Raw genomic sequence first — 15,309 nt, 5'->3', positions numbered from 1 at the left:
GGGAAAGGGGTCCCATGTGTAAACAAGGGACCCCTTTCAGTCCGTCTGGTTCGGGTAAATGCGTTTTTTTTGTTTTGCCAAGTACGTAGATTATAATAAAAGAACTGGACACTGGATCAGGTGAGTATAATTTTATTTTCAGGTACCCCGGACATCGACATTGGAGACGAGGCCAGAGTCGGCGTGTCAATATAGGTAAGTATGTGTGTCGGCATGTATTGTAATAAAGTTATACTTTCACGGTGTCTGTGTCCTGTTTTTATTTGGGTATTTTTTTTGCACTAGAACTACAGGTAACAGCGGGCCCGTTTTCCCCCCACATGCTGGTACTTGTGGTTCTCCAAGTACCGGCTTGCGGGGGAGGTTTGCTGGGACTTGTAGATCTTCTGCAAAAAACAATATTCTTACATTTTTACACATGGCTATCAGCCCCCCATCCGCAGCCCTTGGATGGGGGGGGACAGCCTCGGGCTTCACCCCTGGCCCTTGGGTGGCTGGGGGGGGACCCCTTGATTGAAGGGGTCCCCACTCCTCCAGGGTACCCCGGCCAGGGGTGATTAATTGGGTATTTAATGCCATGGCCGCAGGGCGCTGTATAAAAGTGACCCCCGGCTGTAGCATTATCTGTCCAGCTAGTGGAGCCCGATGCTGGTACAAAAAATACGGGGGACCCCTACTCTTTTTGTCCCCCGTATTTTTTGCACCAGGACCAGGCGCAGAGCCCGGTGCTGGTTGTTAAAATACGGGGGATCCCCTGTCATTTTTCCCCCCGTATTTTGGCAACCAGAACCGTCTCAAAGAGCCCGAGGCTGGTTATGCTTAGGAGGGGGGACCCCACGCAATTTTTTTTCGTTTTTTCTACAGTTTTTTTGACCATTTTTAAAAATCGGATCAAAATCCGCCAAATCAGTCGTTTTCTCGACAGCGGGACTGTTGAATTCGTTTTTTATTGAATATGTCGAATTCCGGCACCCACCTGCCGGAATTCGACGGTCGAATTGTGTCAAATTTAAAAACGGTCGAATTCCACCGGAATTCGACCGCAACTGCATATACCCCTATATCTCTGGACTACAGGAATACCAAATTTGTGTAATTTAATCAATTTATAATAATGATAATTTAATTATAGCAGTGGGAGGCAACATGATACACTTCGGGGGCCACATTGGGCCACTCCCTAACCTACAAAAAGGTGCACATTACTCTTCATCTCAGTAATAAGCTAGATCTATACAGTCAGCCAATAAAGGAGACCCCTCTCTGTATCAGCAGGCGTTATAACCAAGTGTTACAAGCTGTAACACAGAACGCTGACAATAAGGCAGGAAGGAGTAACAAGGAAGGCTCGGAAGGCAGCAGGAGGCCCTAGGGCCATCCGTTGCCCAAAATTATACGCACAAATAAATTCAATAGATCGCGCCTAGTTTTATCAGCTATACAGCATTTAAAATAAGAATTTACTTACCGATAATTCTATTTCTCGTAGTCCGTAGTGGATGCTGGGGACTCCGTCAGGACCATGGGGAATAGCGGCTCCGCAGGAGACAGGGCACAAAAGTAAAAGCTTTAGGATCAGGTGGTGTGCACTGGCTCCTCCCCCTATGACCCTCCTCCAAGCCTCAGTTAGGATACTGTGCCCGGACGAGCGTACACAATAAGGAAGGATTTTGAATCCCGGGTAAGACTCATACCAGCCACACCAATCACACTGTACAACCTGTGATCTGAACCCAGTTAACAGCATGATAACAGCGGAGCCTCTGAAAAGATGGCTCACAACAATAATAACCCGATTTTTGTAACAATAACTATGTACAAGTATTGCAGACAATCCGCACTTGGGATGGGCGCCCAGCATCCACTACGGACTACGAGAAATAGAATTATCGGTAAGTAAATTCTTATTTTCTCTGACGTCCTAAGTGGATGCTGGGGACTCCGTCAGGACCATGGGGATTATACCAAAGCTCCCAAACGGGCGGGAGAGTGCGGATGACTCTGCAGCACCGAATGAGAGAACTCCAGGTCCTCCTCAGCCAGGGTGTGCCCCTGACCAAGTAGCAGCTCGGCAAAGTTGTAAAGCCGAGACCCCTCGGGCAGCCGCCCAAGATGAGCCCACCTTCCTTGTGGAATGGGCATTTACATATTTTGGCTGTGGCAGGCCTGCCACAGAATGTGCAAGCTGAATTGTACTACACATCCAACTAGCAATCGTCTGCTTAGAAGCAAGAGCACCCAGTTTTTTGGGTGCCTACAGGATAACAGCAAGTCAGTTTTCCTGACTCCAGCCGTCCTGGAAACCTATATTTTCAGGGCCCTGACAACATCTAGCAACTTGGAGTCCTCCAAGTCCCTAGTAGCCGCAGGTACCACAATAAGCTGGTGCAGGTGAAACGCTGACACCACCTTAGGGAGAAACTGGGGACGAGTCCGCAGCTCTGCCCTGTCCGAATGGACAATCAGATATGGGCTTTGTGAGACAAAGCCGCCAATTCTGACACTCGCCTGGCCGAGGCCAGGGCCAACAGCATGGTCACTTTTCATGTGAGATATTTCAAATCCACAGATTTGAGCGGTTTAAACCAATGTGATTTGAGGAATCCCAGAACTACGTTGAGATCCCACAGTGCCACTGGAGGCACAAAAGGGGGTTGTATATGCAGTACTCCCTTGACAAACTTCTGGACTTCAGGAACTGAAGCCAATTCTTTCTGGAAGAAAATGGACAGGGCCGAAATTTGAACCTTAATGGACCCCAATTTGAGGCCCATAGACACTCCTGTTTGCAGGAAATGCAGGAATCGACCGAGTTGAAATTTCTTCGTGGGGCCTTCCAGGCCTCACACCACGCAACATATTTTCGCCACATGTGGTGATAATGTTGTGCGGTCACCTCCTTCCTGGCTTTGACCAGGGTAGGAATGACCTCTTCCGGAATGCCTTTTTCCCTTAGGATCCGGCGTTCCACCGCCATGCCGTCAAACGCAGCCGCGGTAAGTCTTGGAACAGACATGGTACTTGCTGAAGCAAGTCCCTTCTTAGCGGCAGAGGCCATGAGTCCTCTGTGAGCATTTCTTGAAGTTCCGGGTACCAAGTCCTTCTTGGCCAATCCGGAGCCACGAGTATAGTTCTTACTCCTCTACGTCTTATAATTCTCAGTACCTTGGGTATGAGAAGCAGAGGAGGGAACACATACACCGACTGGTACACCCACGGTGTTACCAGAACGTCCACAGCTATTGCCTGAGGGTCTCTTGACCTGGCGCAATACCTGTCCAGTTTTTTGTTCAGGCGGGACGCCATCATGTCCACCTTTGGTCTTTCCCAACGGTTCACAATCATGTGGAAGACTTCCCGATGAAGTCCCCACTCTCCCGGGTGGAGGTCGTGCCTGCTGAGGAAGTCTGCTTCCCAGTTGTCCACTCCCGGAATGAACACTGCTGACAGTGCTATCACATGATTTTCCGCCCAGCGAAGAATCCTTGCAGTTTCTGCCATTGCCCTCCTGCTTCTTGTGCCGCCCTGTCTGTTTACGTGGGCGACTGCCGTGATGTTGTCCCACTGGATCAATACCGGCTGACCTTGAAGCAGAGGTCTTGCTAAGCTTAGAGCATTGTAAATTGTCCTTAGCTCCAGTATATTTATGTGGAGAGAAGTCTCCAGACTTGATCACACTCCCTGGAAATTTTTTCCCTGTGTGACTGCTCCCCAGCCTCTCAGGCTGGCATCCGTGGTTACCAGGACCCAGTCCTGAATGCCGAATCTGCGGCCCTTTAGTAGATGAGCACTCTGCAGCCACCGCAGAAGAAACACCCTTGTCCTTGGAGACAGGGTTATCCGCTGATGCATCTGAAGATGCGAACCGGACCATTTTTCCAGCAGATCCCACTGAAAAGTTCTTGCGTGAAATCTGCCGAATGGAATCGCTTCGTAAGAAACCACCATTTTTCCCAGGACCCTTGTGCAATGATGCATTGACACTTTTCCTGGTTTTAGGAGGTTCCTGACTAGCTCGGATAACTCCCTGGCTTTCTTCTCCGGGAGAAACACCCTTTTCTGGACTGTGTCCAGAATCATCCCTAGGAACAGCAGACGTGTCGTCGGAAACAGCTGCGATTTTGGAATATTTAGAATCCACCCGTGCTGTCGTAGAACTACTTGAGATAGTGCTACTCCGACCTCCAACTGTTCTCTGGACCTTGCCCTTATCAGGAGATCGTCCATTTTCTTTGAAGAAGAATCATCATTTCGGCCATTACCTTGGTAAAGACCCGGGGTGCCGTGGACAATCCAAACGGCAGCGTCTGAAACTGATAGTGACAGTTCTGTACCACGAACCTGAGGTACCCTTGGTGAGAAGGGCAAATTGGGACATGGAGGTAAGCATCCCTGATGTCCAGGGACACCATATAGTCCCCTTCTTCCTGGTTCGCTATCACTGCTCTGAGTGACTCCATCTTGATTTGAACCTTTGTATGTAAGTGTTCAAATATTTCAGATTTAGAATAGGTCTCACCGAGCCGTCTGGCTTCAGTACCACAATATAGTGTGGAATAATACCCCCTTCCTTGTTGTAGGAGGGGTACTTTGATTATCACCTGCTGGGAATACAGCTTGTGAATTGTTTCCAATACTGCCTCCCTGTCGGAGGGAGACGTTGGTAAAGCAGACTTCAGGAACCTGCGAGGGGGAGACGTCTCGAATTTCCAATCTGTACCCCTGGGATACTACTTGTAGGATCCAGGGGTCCACTTGCGAGTGAGGCCACTGCGTGCTGAAACTCTTGAGACAACCCCCCACCGCACCTGAGTCCGCTTGTACGGCCCCAGCGTCATGCTGAGGACTTGGCAGAAGCGGTGGAGGGCTTCTGTTCCTGGGAATGGGCTGCCTGCTGCAGTCTTCTTCCCTTTCCTCTATCCCTGGGCAGATATGACTGGCCTTTTGCCCGCTTGCCCTTATGGGGACGAAAGGACTGAGGCTGAAAAGACGGTGTCTTTTTCTGCTGAGATGTGACTTGGGGTAAAAAAGGTGGATTTTCCAGCTGTTGCCGTGGCCACCAGGTCCGATGGACCGACCCCAAATAACTCCTCCCCTTTATACGGCAATACTTCCATGTGCTGTTTGGAATCTGCATCACCTGACCACTGTCGTGTCCATAAACATCTTCTGGCAGATATGGACATCGCACTTACTCTTGATGCCAGAGTGCAAATATCCCTCTGTGCATCTCGCATATATAGAAATGCATCCTTTAAATGCTCTATAGTCAATAAAATACTGTCCCTGTCAAGGGTATCAATATTTTTAGTCAGGGAATCCGACCAAGCCACCCCAGCGCTGCACATCCAGGCTGAGGCGATCGCTGGTCGCAGTATAACACCAGTATGTGTGTATATACTTTTTAGGATATTTTCCAGCCTCCTATCAGTTGGCTCCTTGAGGGCGGCCATATCTGGAGACGGTAACGCCACTTGATAAGCGTGTGAGCGTCTTATCCACCCTAAGGGGTGTTTCCCAACGCGCCCTAACTTCTGGCGGGAAAGGGTATACCGCCAATAGTTTTCTATCGGGGGAAACCCACGCATCATCACACACTTCATTTAATTTATCTGATTCAGGAAAAACTACAGGTAGTTTTTTCACACCCCACATAATACCCTTTTTTGTGGTACTTGTAGTATCAGAAATATGTAACACCTCCTTCATTGCCCTTAACATGTAACGTGTGGCCCTAAAGGAAAATACGTTTGTTTCTTCACCGTCGACACTGGAGTCAGTGTCCGTGTCTGTGTCGACCGACTGAGGTAAATGGGCGTTTTAAAGCCCCTGACGGTGTTTGAGACGCCTGGACAGGTACTAATTTGTTTGCCGGCCGTCTCATGTCGTCAACCGACCTTGCAGCGTGTTGACATTATCACGTAATTCCCTAAATACGCCATCCATTCCGGTGTCGACTCCCTAGAGAGTGACATCACCATTACAGGCAATTGCTCCGCCTCCTCACCAACATCGTCCTCATACATGTCGACACACACGTACCGACACACAGCACACACACAGGGAATGCTCTGATAGAGGACAGGACCCCACTAGCCCTTTGGGGAGACAGAGGGAGAGTTTGCCAGCACACACCAAAACGCTATAATTATACAGGGACAACCTTTATATAAGTGTTTTCCCTTATAGCATCTTAATATATAATCATATCGCCAAATAAGTGCCCCCCCCTCTCTGTTTTAACCCTGTTTCTGTAGTGCAGTGCAGGGGAGAGCCTGGGAGCCTTCCCACCAGCAGTTCTGTGAGGGAAAATGGCGCTGTGTGCTGAGGAGAATAGGCCCCGCCCCCTTTTCGGCGGGCTTCTTCTCCCGTTTTTCTGACAACCTGGCAGGGGTTAAATACATCCATATAGCCCCAGAGGCTATATGTGATGTATTTTTAGCCAGTATAGGTACTTTCATTGCTGCCCAGGGTGCCCCCCCCAGCGCCCTGCACCCTCAGTGACCGTTGGTGTGAAGTGTGCTGAGAGCAATGGCGCACAGCTGCAGTGCTGTGCGCTACCTCATGAAGACTGAGAAGTCTTCAGCCGCCGATTTCTGGACCTCTTCTCTCTTCAGCATCTGCAAGGGGGTCGGCGGCGCGGCTCCGGTGACCCATCCAGGCTGTACCTGTGATCGTCCCTCTGGAGCTAGTGTCCAGTAGCCTAAGAAGCCGATCCATCCTGCACGCAGGTGAGTTCACTTCTTCTCCCCTAAGTCCCTCGTTGCAGTGAGCCTGTTGCCAGCAGGACTCACTGAAAATAAAAAACCTAATAAAACTTTTACTCTAAGCAGCTCTTTAGGAGAGCCACCTAGATTGCACCCTTCTCGGCCGGGCACAAAAACCTAACTAAGGCTTGGAGGAGGGTCATAGGGGGAGGAGCCAGTGCACACCACCTGATCCTAAAGCTTTTACTTTTGTGCCCTGTCTCCTGCGGAGCCGCTATTCCCCATGGTCCTGACGGAGTCCCCAGCATCCACTTAGGACGTCAGAGAAAATGGGATTTATTAGTTGTTAGCATGGGACTAATAGTAATACTGTATACGAGACAGGTGACTCCGCTTTCTATGGCAAAGATCCAGGCTTACTGGCCTGATGTAAAAAAATGGGTGATACAACTGAGCTTTCTTGGCACAATGGCCCTCATTCCGAGTTGTTCGCTCGCTAGCTGCTTTTAGCAGCCGTGCAAACGCTAAGCCGCCGCCCTCTGGAAGTGTATCTTAGCTTAGCACGAAAAGATCGCAGTGCGGCTACAAAATAATTTTGTCCAGCTTCAGAGTAGCTCCAGACCTACTCCTAGCTTGCGATCACTACAGACTATTTAGTTCCTGTTTTGACGTCACGACCACGCCCTGCGTTCGGCCAGCCACGCCTGCGTTACCCCAGGCACGCCTGTGTTTGTATCTGACACGCCTGCGTTTTTCCACACACTCCCCGAAAACGGTCAGTTACCTCCCAGAACCACCCACTTCCTGTCAGTCACTCTGCGGCCAGCAGTGCGACTGAAAAGCGTTGCTAGACCTTGTGTGAAACTGCATTGGCTGTTGTGAAAGTGCGTTGCGCGTGCGTATTGCCCCCCCATACGCATGCGCAGAAGTGCCGCTATTTTGCCTGATCGCTGCGCTGCGAACGAAAGCAGCTAGCGATCAACTCAGAATGACCACCTATGCACAAAGCGTACAAGCCCTTCAAATTCACTGTAATGTTTAAAATCCATCAGTCTGTGTGATGGCACATCATCATCTTGCGTGAAGTGGTTAATGTATGGCATCACAGAGATGCTTAGTGATCATGTAGAGCTATGTATCACTGTAGAGAGAAATCCTCTCTGCATACCTCCACCTAGTCACCATATCTAGCAGAGCGTGTCAGCAGGCGGAGGTGCAGGGACTGTGGCTCGCAGGTGTTTATTCAGTGCTCACAGTTGGAGATAATCTCTGAGCCATTTACAGGCTCCCGATAACTGCAATATCTTGTCATAAGAACCTGTATAAATGATAGGCCTGATTGGAACCACAGCCAGTGTAGTAACGACTGTGGATCTGAGCCAGCCTCTGGCTTACCCCAGTGCCTCTAATGCCCCCCATGTTACCTTGGGCTGCATGCTGTGTCGGCTGCCATTACTGTAACAGCAGGCAACTGGATCTGATCCTGACCTGAAAGTGTAGGCTGGAAAGCTGGAAACCGATCAGCGTTACTGCTAACCATGTGTGATCACTGAGAACGCCTCAATTGTCCTTACTGAGAAGTACTGACTGATTCTAATGTCACAGAACTGCACTGATTCATTTGGTATAAAACAGTTGTATATCCGTATACAAAGTACAGCAGAACTTGACGTGACAAAAGCTGCTTCATAGAGCTTAGTATATAGACTCAGTCATACACAGATATACAAGTGTCGCACATCACGTTAATCAAGCAGTCTCCTGAAGCGGATTTGTTACGTGGAAATATAGAATGTGACGGCAGATAAGAACCACTTGGCCAATCTAGTCTGCCCATGTACACGCACCCACTTATAACACTAGGGTTAATTTTTTGTCAGGAGTCAGTTAAACTACCAAACTACGCTGTCCTGCGTTCATATAGTCTCCGCCCCCAGGGGGAGTGTATATTCACTGTGCAAGTGTGCGATCCTATGTGTACGCCGAGCTGCTAAAATCCACTTTGTGCAGTCTGTGCGCAACCCAGGACTTACTCCTCTAGTGCGATAGAATCAGGCTGATCGGGGCTGGAGCTGACGTCACACACCCTCCCTGAAAACGCTTGGGAACCCCTGCGTTTTTCCGAACAATCTCAATAAACGGTCAGTTACCACCCACAAACTGCTTCCTCCTGTCAATCACCTTGCGAACGCCCGTGCGATTAAAATTTTCACACCATCCTGCCGCAGGCCGGGGATGCCCTTTGTTGTTGTCCGACACGCGTGCGCATTGCGGTGCATGCGCAGTTATGACCTGATCACCCGCTGTGCTGCGATCAGATCTGAACGACCCCCTCTGTGCAAGCCAAGTTGCACAGGACCTGGCGTGTAAAGAAGGGCTGCTTTCTGGTACTGCAGCAATAATGTATCAGGACACATCTACAGTTACAGAATAGTTTACAAATCTACATATATACATAATGGGTGGAATTCAAATGTTTGAAAAGTCGGTTGGGTGACTGTTTTTTCCTGTCTATTAGATAGGTAAAAACAGACTTCCAACTGACTTTTCAAACATTTGAATCTCCCCCATTAAATGCAACTTTGTTATGTGGAGGAGACAACAGGAGAGGGGGCCCTGCTAGTGAGAGCTTACAGACTACTTATTTAATCATGAGTGCTATGTTCATTACTTACTCTGCTGCTTCACTGGGCTTCCTTCCAGGTCGTATTATTATTATTATTATTTTTTTATATTACAATTTATTAAACAGTTATTATATATGAGGTATAGAAAAAAAAATGGGGAGAGGCAGGGTAGGCAATTACAAGGGAGAGAGACATCAAACAACACATTGATGAAATGCATTGGCTGGGCGTTACAATTAACGCATCATGTAACATAATAAACACTGACAGATGACTGGACCAAAGCCTAAGGGTTGTCATCTCTGGAGGGGGATTCCTCCTTGTCAAATGGAACAGAGTCTTGGTTGGTAAAAGTGAGAGAATGGGGGAAACCCCTCTACCCCCTGTAATATAGAGGTGCCAAGGATAGCATTTCTGTAAAGGAGATGACGCTTGTGTACTGTACACCTATACTTTCCATGTCACAATGGTATTGGGTTTTCGACGTAACCATATGAGCCAGGGAAGGGAATTTCCAACTTTGTGCTACAGTGGCACGAGCCACTATTAAGATGTATACAAGGACATAACGGTCTGATTTAGGGACAGCGAGAGGAAACCACTGGAGTAAAGCTAACACCGGTGAGAGCGAGATCTTCAAAACGTAAAAAATAAGGTTAAAAACCTCTTTCCAGAAAGGTCGTATAAAGCAACAGTTCCAGAAAATGTGCATAATACTGTAGGTCACAAGACGGTTGCCAAGACGCAAAAAAAACAAATCTTTTTCTTCCCTGGTTGTTTGCGTCTTAGCAACCCCTTTGTAAAGAGTCACTGATTCCATTCTTGTACTGACTCCTACAGATGTGTCCTCATACATCTTTGCTGCAGTCACGCCAAAGAGCCCCTCTTGGCACACCCGATCGCGTGAGACTCTGCTAGCATTGGGCATCTTTTTTGCCGAAAATGCACTTTGGTCCCAATGCAATGTGACTAGTACACACAAGAGACTGTGCTGATTAATTTGATACATGACACTTGTATACTGTATCTGTGAGTGACTGAGTCTCTGAATCTTTACACAATACAAGTTCTGTTCTGCTACATATACAGACTCGGTCACACACACAATATACACATGTCATATCAAATTAATCAGCACAGTCTCCTGGTGCATCTTAGTCACAACTAAGATGCCCGATATCAGCAGAGTTGCTCGGGAGCCGGCGAATCACTCATGCCAGGTATATTGTACTGCATGGCGTACTGAGGCAGAATGTGACGCATCTGTATATTTAAATACAAATGTGTGACTTGTGCGGGATCACACCCCTCGTTTACCCTCTTGGTCGCACTGACGCCAGCACAGCATTGAGCGGGAGACCCACATTATGTGTAAGTTAGTGGGAGTAAGGTAAAGCCTATTCAGAAGCTCACTGTGCATTCTCGTGCCAATCTGCATTATTAAAGTCAGATTTTATTAAACCGTGTAGCGTACTCGTATATAAACCTGGATTTATACCAAATATGGTCTTACCTCAAAGGACCAATTTTCCCTCTCATCATCCAGCCACATTTTGGTCTGCGTGTAAACCTTCCCCGTTTCCATGTTTATGGGTGACACCTCAAATTCAATTCGCTGCAGGTTAAAACCAAGGCCGACCCCTATGGCTTTAATAAAGCTTTCCTTTAGAGCCTGGAACCACAAACACATACTGACTGCCGAGATATATTTCTGTAGTTATAACGAAACACAATGCATTATTTACTATAGTTCTGTCCTCAAGTCAAAACCTGCACATATCTCATTCATTCCACCTTATAAATGTTTCACTACGCAAAATGAATAATTCATTAAAGATTTGTCAGCAAAATAAAAAAAGGAGAAGAGCATTTGTCTGACTTAAAAGCGTCGCTACAAACCTGTCTTCTCCCCATAGTGAGAAACATATACTTGTTTCTCTAAGCGTGAAAGTGTTTAGCGGGGGCAGTGTCGGAGGATCCATGGTTTAGAAGCTGAAACAATAGGCTCAATTAACAAACATTAAAAACCCCTGACGGGAAGCAGTTAGCTTACCGACGGATGGGATCCCGGCGGTGGTCAATATACCGACGCCAGGATCCCGAAGGAGGACGCAATGCCGGCGTCCACATACCGACGCCGATTGGAATGCCGGCGTCACATTACCAACAGCCGCCATCCCGATCGTCCTCACAGCGGGATGCGCTGGTGTCCTGCTGCGCGGGGGGGGGGTTAGGTTTAGGCAAGAGAAGGGGGGTTAGGGAGCAGGGACGGAAAGGTTAGGGAGCAGGGAGGTAGGGTGAGGGTTAGGCGGGTGGTCTTCAGTATGCCGAATGTCGGGATCCGGGCGCACAGTATACCGGCGCCGGAATCCCGACACCCGGCATACCGACAGCTATTCTCCCTCGTGGGGGTCCACGACCCCCCTGGAGGGAGAATAAAATAGTATGCCGGTATGCTGGTCGCCGGGAGCCCGAGCGCCGGCATACCGTACTACACCCACCACCGGGGAGGGTTAAGGTAGGGAAAAGGTGAGGTTTAAGGGCTGAATGGGAGGCTGTCGGGTTTATGATGGACAGGATGCCACAAATATTACTGAACCCCTCCTGACACCTCTTGTTTAATTGCATACAGGTTCAAGGAATATGTCTGATGACGAACAGAAAGGGTTCAAATGCTGTTTATATTAACATTTGTGCCGGAAGTAGCTTATAATAGTGTCAATCTTGAAAAAATAAATCTAAAATGGTGAAAAACCACTGCATATCTCCCAAAGAATTATAGAGAATAAAGAAAACATATTTTCATTTAAAGCAGCTTTGCCACATAGGGCTGAATTCAATTAGCCATGAAAACAAATCACGAATTCAATTGGCTGCAAACACAGACAAAAGGATAGAAATTGGGATACAAGGTATGGGACAGGTATATTGGGGTGCTTTACGAGTGGAACCCTACAATGACCCAAATATATACTTATACCCGTTTGTATGCATGCAGAATTTAATTTTAGCACTTATTTTGCTGGGGGGAAAAAAGGTTTCTATGTTTTTGACATTTTTTGTAAAAATGCATACAACAGTCATTTGACCCAATTTAAGTACCCCAAATACTTTTATTATGATATATGGGCATAACACAGTGTGTTGCTTGCTTCTAGCTGCGTGTCTTACATACAGTATAAGACATGTCCTGATTCTTTTCAGTTAGTGTGACAATGGCTTACATTCTGTTCAGTAGAACATTGTTATCATCCTTTATTTAAAAAGTGCCAGCATATTGCTGAAAACGAATGGTAACTGCAGACAAATAATTTTTTCTGTAAAATCATAGTGTCTGCAGGGAGACTACTGTACAGTATATCGAAGACTGACTGCTTAATTTCTTAGGGGGGTATTCAATTAGCTCCGGTAATCTCAAATCTATTGAATTCACCTCCCTGCCTATTCAATTGCCGGTCGTTTTTGCCCATTTTTAAGGCATTTTCATCAATGCCTTTTCACCTTTTTATTTTTTTTTGTGAAAATTCATTGGCAAAAAATGCCTCAAAATCGGCAAAAACCTCCCGCATTTTCGCCAGCACAGGTGAGAAAACATGTGGATTCGCCAATACGCGTTTTTCGATCCTGCTGAATTTTTCGCCTACACGAAAAAACGTCCCTGCTATTGAATAGAGCAAATACCCATTCATCCTAAATATAGCTAAAAAGTAAAAAAAATTCGCCTAGGCGGAAAAAAAACTGACCTATTTGAATACCCCCCTAAGTCTTAACAATGCAGTTCAGGAAACACAGCGGTTATGCTGACATTTTACCCAGTGCCGGTAGAACATGTCTAGTTGCGCCCAGTCACTTCCCATACTCCTGATAGAGTGCCACTCTCTCTCTGTGAACTGGCGATGCATGAGACGGAAGAACTCTTCTGTGGAGCCACTACCTGTAACATAGCAAGCATACATTTACATACTGCCGGGCAGATGAATTATTTTTCACTTTCAACAAGTAAATGTGATCTTGAAGTATTATGCACCAGCTCTGAAACAGGATAACCAGGCTGAAGATTTACCGCAGTGCTAGCTGTAATTTATATCAATTACTCTGTATAGTGCAGCAATTACTCTGTATAGTGCAGTACTGGAAGCCTCATTCTGTGACCAGGACTGACAGCCTTGGGAAATGCTGCTAGGATCAAAGATAAAATGTGAAATGAAACATTGTTGTTTTTTAGTTTTACAAAGACAAAATCAGTTAAACATAGGAGGAAAAGCACTGAAACGTTATACCCCCACACTTATATGTATATGTAACTGCAACAGTTATATCCTGTTGTTAGTACATCTAGGGGTGTGGATCATAGGATCGACAGTCATTAGGTCGACCACTATTGGTCAACAGTGACTAGGGTCTATATTGAATACCTGTGGAAAAGGATCTGACAGGTCAGTATTCAAATGGGCGACCACACCCGACAGGATTTGGCCGTTCCAGTTCAGGGGGGGGGGAGCTCAGCAGTCTGGTGGGGGGGGGGGGGAACGTACCTCTGCCGCCTCAGTCTCAGCACCCGCAGGGACTCAGAGCCACCCAGGAAAGGTGAAGGAAGGAAGTCGTCACCTCCCACCACGGTCACAGAGTGCGGGCGGGAGCTCCGGGAGGTAGCCGCTACTTGAGGCTGCAGCTCCTGAGCCATGCAGGTATCGGAGCGCTCGGGGATCAGCCCTGCCGTGTCCCCAGCCACACCATGTCCCCAGCTTCCCCAGCCCCACCACTTCCCCTGCTTCCCCAGCCCCGCCGTGTCCACAGCTTACCCCGCCCCGCCGTGTCCGTCCGTGCAGACAGCCAAGCCACGCCCCCCCAATCCTTTACGACAATGGCAACCCGACTTTTTTTAAAATCTCTCTGCAGATGTAACATGTGCAGAGAAATTTACATTTGGGAGAGGCATGTCCTAGCGGAAATCTAAATTGCAGTGTAAAAGTAAAGCTGTCCGGTATTTGTTGGGTACATTTAAAGGCATAGGAACAGGTGGTGGTGCTTCTTAATCGTCAGTGTTGAAATATCCAGAAGATACAAATAGATATATACGAGATGAAAGATAAAAAAATAACAATAGTGTACACTGTGAGGCAAGGGAAGAAGTTATAATGTGGTGCAGATCAAATTGTAGAAGAGTTTTTGTCCCAGTGGATTTGAGTAGGTATATTACTCACCTTTCATTTGTTGAACAGGTGCTTTGGACATTTAGGGCGGAATTCAAATGCCCGCGTAATTTATCGCAGGTTGATTGATTCCCGTGGGCTATCCAATTAGCCCCGTAGGCAACACGAAGTCGGCTTTGATCTGGAATTTTTTACCAGGACCTCTAAGCCCCTGAAAAAATCCCAGAGAAGTGCCCTATTTTTGCGGCCATGAAAACACATAGGTCCATGAACTTATCAGATATCCTGTGTGTTTTTGTCCGAAAACAGGTAATTTTTTAGGTGGTAAATACGAGCTCTAATTGGATTGCTTACAAATTTTTTTATTAGTAGAGTCACGTTTTTACAGCAGGCAACTGAATTCCTACCTTATTTTTATAACCCAATGTCTGTCAGTTGTATAAATATAATCTCTCTCTCTATATATATATATATATATATATATATATATATATATATACACATATACAGGTTGAGTATCCCATATCCAAATATTCCGAAATACGGAATATTCCGAAATACGGACTTTTTTGCGTGAGAGTGAGATAGTGAAACCTTTGTTTTTTGATGGCTCAATGTACACAAACTTTGTTTAATACACAAAGTTATTAAAAATATTGTATTTTATTACCTTTAGGCTGTCTGTATAAGGTGTATATGAAACATAAATGAATTGTGTGAATGTAGACACACTTTGTTTAATGCACAAAGTTATAAAAAATATTGTCTAAAATAACCTTCAGGCTGTGTGTATAAGGTGTATATGAAACATAAATGCATTCT

At 46.8% G+C, this 15,309-nt stretch overlaps 1 protein-coding gene across 4 annotated transcripts in view; it reads right to left on the bottom strand.

Annotated features, from left to right (window-relative positions):
* The window catches only part of AASDHPPT (aminoadipate-semialdehyde dehydrogenase-phosphopantetheinyl transferase), a 128,005-nt gene that overhangs the window by 23,983 nt on the left and 88,713 nt on the right, over positions 1 to 15,309 (bottom strand). For 3 of the 4 annotated variants that reach the window (XM_063951568.1, XM_063951567.1, XM_063951565.1), the window contains exons 3-4: positions 13,147 to 13,268; positions 10,848 to 11,045 (exon numbers count right to left, since the gene is read on the bottom strand). In XM_063951568.1, the coding sequence (XP_063807638.1) occupies positions 10,848 to 11,045; positions 13,147 to 13,268 (320 nt within the window). The remainder of the gene's footprint in view (positions 1 to 10,847; positions 11,046 to 13,146; positions 13,269 to 15,309) is intronic. The other variant, XM_063951566.1, reaches the window with a different exon arrangement.

Source organism: Pseudophryne corroboree, chromosome 2 (genome assembly GCF_028390025.1).
Source record: "Pseudophryne corroboree isolate aPseCor3 chromosome 2, aPseCor3.hap2, whole genome shotgun sequence".
Classification (NCBI taxonomy): Eukaryota; Metazoa; Chordata; class Amphibia; order Anura; family Myobatrachidae; genus Pseudophryne; species Pseudophryne corroboree.
This window is presented reverse-complemented; position numbering and strand designations above follow the sequence as displayed.